General features: G+C 61.4%; 1 protein-coding gene across 1 annotated transcript; it reads left to right on the top strand.

Annotated features, from left to right (window-relative positions):
- The first annotated feature begins 1,947 nt into the window (after positions 1 to 1,947).
- RASL10B (RAS-like, family 10, member B) lies at positions 1,948 to 5,604 on the top strand. Its single transcript, XM_010573551.1, has 3 exons — positions 1,948 to 2,163; positions 4,783 to 4,907; positions 5,319 to 5,604. Exons 1-3 carry the CDS (start codon positions 1,948 to 1,950, stop codon positions 5,587 to 5,589), a joined length of 612 nt encoding a protein of 203 aa, XP_010571853.1. The 3' UTR covers positions 5,590 to 5,604.
- The last annotated feature ends 206 nt before the right edge of the window (positions 5,605 to 5,810 follow it).

Below are 5,810 nucleotides of genomic sequence, written 5' to 3'. Positions count from 1 at the left end.
GGGGCAGCATCCTTCCCGGGAGCGCCCCGCGAACCCCCGCCCGGCCCTGCAACCCGCCGAGCTCGGCCTTGTGCTGAGCCTCTGGGGCCCCCCCCGGCTGCTCCCCCGCTCCGCCACCATCCCGCGGGGCCGCCCCGGTTTGCGTCCCCCCTGCTGCGCCTCAGTTTCCCACGGTGGCACGCTGGCGGGAGATGCTCGTGGGGCCGGCAGCCCTCGGGTCGGCCTCTGATGCTTTGGGGTGCAAGCCCGGCTTTCTGGGCCCCATAAAGCCGGCTTTCCCCATACGTGGGCCCTGTTTTGGGTTTTGGGGTGGTACGGCAGGGCTCAGCCCGCTCCGCAGTTCAGGGCAGCCCTGTGGGTGCTGGGTCTCTCGCTGTGTCCCTCCATCACCCACCGGCCCCGCAGAGGAGCTGGGCTTGCTTCTGCGAGGAGGAAGGGGTTGAGGCGATGGGGTTGTCCCTGCAGCAGAGTGGCCCCCCGGGACTTGCAATGACAGTGCTTTCTGCTGGTGGAGAAAGGCCCCCAGTGGGGCCGCGTCTGGGGGGTCCCGCATCCCCCCCTTTTCCCTGTATGTGGCACAGAAACGTTCCCGCTGCTGGGGCTGGGGTGAACTGGTCCCCGAAAGCACAGTCAGCACCCCAGGGGATGGTCCCAGCAGCGCAGTGTGCCATGGTCCCCGGCCCTGGGCACAAACCCACCCTGCTGCCCTGGGGCTGGATCAGGCCCTGCTTGTGAGGGTGGTGTGAGCCATGGCCCAGCTTGGGGGACCGCGGGAGGCTCGGCCTCCCCGGCACCCAGCAGCAAGAACCTCCACGGCCAGGCTCTCCCCGGGGCAAATAACCTCCATCAAACAGGCAGGACAGGATGGTTTGAACCTGCCTCCTTCTGCCAGCTCAGGGACCGCTGTCCTGTGCTTTGGGGATGGTTTTCAGGGAGAACGGACTAGAGCATCACAAATTGGTAAAAGCATCCATCCACACTTCGGGATAAAGCACAAGCCGCTTCCTAGCGATGGGAGCAAGCGAAAGTGGGACCCAGTGCCTCACCCTTGCTGTTGCCACCGCAGTCCCTGGTCGGGAACTGGGTGCCAGCTGGCATTTGGACTCCTCAGACTCAGCTGCTGCATCCTCGTGTGTGGGTTATCGCCCCGTGTACCCCCACACACGTGGCCCTGCCCCGGGGCACCTCCGGCCTCAGCACGTGTGCCAGCAGCTTGTGGGCTCACCCCATCAGCTGGCTCGGAAATTAGCCTCCATCAAGTTAATTGCCAAACCGCTCAAAGCCTGAAATTAAACATTAAAGATGTCGCTCGCAGGCGCAGAGTAATTCCCCCCCCGCCCCAGCAAAAGGCAATTCTGGCTGTCCAAGCGGAGAGAAGATGGATTCCCGGCTTGGGGCAGCATCGGGATGGAGCAGCTGGTGACGGTCCCCATGGGCGCTATGGGACAAGTCCCCAGCACAGCCCAGGACCCCGCTGCTGCTGGAGCTGGGCAAACCCTGAGCTGCAGACAGTCCCTTTCCCAGAGGTTTCCTTGCTGTGGTACGGAAAGGGCTGAATGTGCCTGTGAGAACCCTCTTGGGATAAAACTCGCTCAAATCCTGGCTCTCCTTGGCTCTGCAGGGTGAGAGCCTCCGAGGGGGACCCTGAGGTCTTGCAGTGCCAAGGATCCTGCTGAGGACATTACCCAGCCCTGGGGGACGCTCCTACTCCCCGAGGACAGATATAACCCTTTTCCATGAGCTCCTGCTTGGAAGAAATCTCACCTGAAGCAATAGTGGGGTCTGCCAGGGTATTTCTAGGATCTGACTAGCTTCTCCTTGGCCTTGCAGTGACGGGCTGTCCCGGAGGGGAAATGCATCCTGAATGGGGCTGAGGCCCCCTGCGCGGGAATATGCAGCCTCGGCACCGCAGGGGCAGCACCAGGGCAGCGGCCGGCGCGCGGCGGCATGGTGGCAACGTTCAAGATCGCCGTGCTGGGAGCCCAGGGCGTGGGCAAGAGTGCCATAGTCCGGCAGTTCCTCTACAACGAGTTCAGCGAGGTCTGCGTGCCCACCACGGCCCGCCGCGTCTACCTGCCCGCCGTCGTCATGAACGGCCACGTCCACGACCTGCAGATCATGGACTTCCCCCCCATCACCGCCTTCCCCGTCAACACCCTGCAGGTAGGGGTGCACCCGGCTCGGTGTGATGGGACCTCCACGTTGGGGGGTCTCCGGTGACGTCCGTGGGGTTTCTCTGTATGGCACTGCGGGGTCCCGGTTCCTCCTCTTCGGGGGACGCTTCTCCCTCCATGTCGGGGTTTGCTTGCTAAAAGCCGGTGCGAGGGATCCCATCCTCATGGCTACTGGCTGAGCCGGCCCAGGATAAAGTGGCTTTTAAAGCTTTTTCACCTAAAATGACAGCAAAAGCAGGAAGGACAGCATCCCGTTCCAAGGACTGTGGCTCTGGCCTTGCCCATGGCCCCGTCCAGCTGGGCGGTGGATCCTGGAGCACTGGGATCCAGTTCTGCGGTTGTCAGAGCCGGTGCCAGCAAAGGGCTGGGGGAGCGTGGCCAGAGCATTCAGGTGAAAATCATGGGTTCCTGGAGACCCAGACCCCGATGCACCCACTGCCTGAGGCAGGCAGAGGAGCGGGGCTGCTCGTCCCCTCCGGGGGTGGCCGTCACCCCCCCAGCATTGCCTGGGTTTGTCCCCCGAGTGCTGAGCCCACCAACTCCTCCTCAAACCCCCAGCACTCTCACGTGCTTTCAAAACAGCCCCAAAGGGCAGCGTGGGGTTGGAAAGCTTTGCCACCAGTGCCGACCGCTTTGGTGCGTTTAGTGGGGAAAAAGAGGATTTTAAGCTCGTGCCATAGCCCCATCCCGGGGGCACAACTTGTGCCTCCGCTGTGGGGAAAGGAGCTGGAGATGCCCAGCCGTGGCCACAGCCGCGCCGGAGGGCAAGGCCACCGGTGGAGCACCTCCGCAGGAGCTGGGCTGTCTTCTATTTTTAATCAATAGAATTATATTGCTCCCCTGCCAGACAGGGACGAGGTTACAGGGGCCTTGTAGTGCTCCAAGTTTCCCCTGTGCCGTTGGGCAGGAGGTGAAGTGAGCACTCTGGGGGCGAGGAGGAAGTTTAAAAATTAATCGGTGTGTGCAGGGAACGAAAGGTCAATGCGAGAGACAGCCCGAAATAGCAAAGAGTAATTTATTGACACAGCAGCCGATGCTAACATACTCGATTAACTCCCTGCCTTGCTGCGCTCAAGAGGAGGCGGCTGGTGGGAACAGATGGAGGTTTCCAGGGAAGAGAGGGTGGTCAGAGGGATGGCTCCGAGGGGAAAGGGGAGGACCAGGGTGGGGGATACGGCTCTGTCTGCTGGGGAGCATTGCTGGGCTCTGCTCCGTGCTCTGGAGCAGCATCCCTGTGGTGATGTCCTGGGAGAGGAGCAGGAGCCGGTGGCTCCCCAACATCCAACTCCCACACAGGGCCAGGCGGGATGCACGGTGCGATCCTCCTCCAGCCCCGAGCATCCCGGGAAACCTGCCCTGCATGGGGAAAACCATCCCAACGTCACAGCACCGGAGCAAGCTGCACCCCAGCGTGGTGAAATAGCTGCAATTTGTTAATCTCCCAGGTGTATCAGGACTCAGAGTAACCTGAGACACTGCCGCTTCATCTACCTGCATCTCTTTGATACTGAGGAGCTACACATCATCTCCTCTCCTCGGTGGACAGGAGACGGGCTGTGTCATGCCGCTCGCTCCCAGCTCCTTCCCGTGCCGTGGTCTGCGATGGAGACCAACCTGCACTCCAACACTTTCCTTTCCCCAGTTCCCTTTGGTCCTAGGTCTTCTCATTTTGCCTCATTCCAATGATAAACTCAGAAAGGGATGATTCATCGTACTGAAGAGGTTTGCTCAGGGACAAGTGACGCCTTTTCTCCTTGGTGCATCTTTCTCCTCTCCAGCGGTGCTCAGGAGAGTTCGTGGTGCTGTCTGCATGGGCTGCCATTCCCGGTACCACTGCTGGGCTGGGAAAGTGGCTGGAAGCGGGGCAGATTTTCACTCCTATAGCATGGAAAAAAAAAAATCCTGTTATTCCTGGAAACCCAAAGCTTTCCTAACAACAGGTATTTCTTACAGCACCAAATTTGGGCTGTGGAGAGGCCACCCCTGACTGCCTCTGCTCTGGCTCCTGACCTTGCTCTCGCAGATCCCACTCCCAAGCAGCGGCTGCTCCTCTCCTGTCCCCATGTCCCCTGCCCTCACCTTCCCCCTCTTACCCACGGACCTGCTGGTCCATCATCCCCAGCCCCCCTCAACATCCTCTTCACCTGCCCTGCCCAAAAACCAGGGTGCATTACTAATTAACACACTTAATTAGCAGCTCTGGAGGATGAAGCTTTTACATCCAGGGCGGGGGGATGTCAGCCCCGCTCCCAGCTCACCTCTGGATAGCTGTGCACTAGGCAGGCTGTAATCCTCACTGGAGAGAGGAATTGGGGCTGACAAATCCCGTTATCTCTCCTCTGGATTAACGAGGGGGATAAAGGATCTCCAGAGATGGGGGGGATGACTGAAGGGCTGCGGGGGACAAATGCAGCTGTTGGAGGGATGGGTCAGGGCAGAGCAGAGGTGAGATCGGTGCTGGGTGTCAGGGCTGGAGAGCTTGTCTTACCCCTTGCTACTTGCCGGCGTAGCAGCCTCCTTGACGTGCCCAGCCCCGAAGCAGTGCGGGGCATCCCCTGGGCACGGCGACAGGGCTGAGCCAGGATTGATCCCTCTCTGCACCTTGCAGGAGTGGGCGGACGTGTGTTGCAGGGGGCTCCGGAGCGTCCATGCCTACATCCTGGTCTATGACATCTGTTGCTTTGACAGCTTCGAGTACATCAAAACCATCCGCCAGCAGATCCTGGAAACGAGGTAGGGACCACTTTGCCAGAGGGTACATCCCCCTCGGGCTGCCGGTAGGGCCGTACGGCTCGCCCCAGTGCTCCCCTGCTCTTGCCATCGGAGATGAGATATCACAGACTGGGACAAAGCCCCTTTGCAGGGCTGGGAGCCCAAAAGCAAAAGCAAAACTGGACCCAGGGGCAGGAGAAGGAGCAGGACCCCGGGCAGGTACCCCCCCATGGGCGAGGGCAGCCATCCCTGGGAAAGCAACTGGGGTGGGCACGGTGGGGGGCTGGCCACGAAGAGGGACAAGGGGACAGGCCAAGAGGAGGCACATCCCTCTTGGCAAGCCAAAGCCAAGAGCCAGTTTGGGATGGGTCGGTTGGTTGTCATGCTGTGCCCTGTCCCCTTCTGTCCTCCCTCACCACCTCCCCTCCCCAGGGTCATCGGCACTTCGGAGACGCCCATCATCATCGTGGGCAACAAGCGGGACCTGCAGCGGGGCCGGGTGATCCCGCGCTGGAACGTCTCCAACCTGGTGAAGAAGACGTGGAAGTGCGGCTACATCGAGTGCTCGGCCAAGTACAACTGGCACATCCTGCTGCTCTTCAGCGAGCTCCTGAAGAGCGTGGGCTGCGCCCGCTGCAAGCACGTCCACACCACCATCCGCTTCCAGGGTGCCCTGCGCAGGAACCGATGCACCATCATGTGAGCCCCCCCCTGCCCCGACGGACCCCCCTCGCCCTGGGCCGTTCTCTGGGAGGGTGATGCCGCGGTGGGAGCTGTGCCGGAGGCACCTCCAGGTTTGCTTCCCCACCGGCGCTGGCACCCCACGGTGACATTTGGGGGACGGTGCGCCTTGGGCGGTGCTGGGCAGGGTGATGCGGTGGCCACTGGCGGGTTGGAGCGGATGGGCAGCGTGGTTCCTGGAGG

This window comes from Haliaeetus leucocephalus, unplaced genomic scaffold, assembly GCF_000737465.1.
Source record: "Haliaeetus leucocephalus isolate CR32 unplaced genomic scaffold, Haliaeetus_leucocephalus-4.0 Scaffold395, whole genome shotgun sequence".
NCBI classification, from domain to species: Eukaryota; Metazoa; Chordata; class Aves; order Accipitriformes; family Accipitridae; genus Haliaeetus; species Haliaeetus leucocephalus.
Note: the sequence above shows the minus strand (reverse complement) of the source record. Positions and strands in the feature narration are given on the sequence as shown.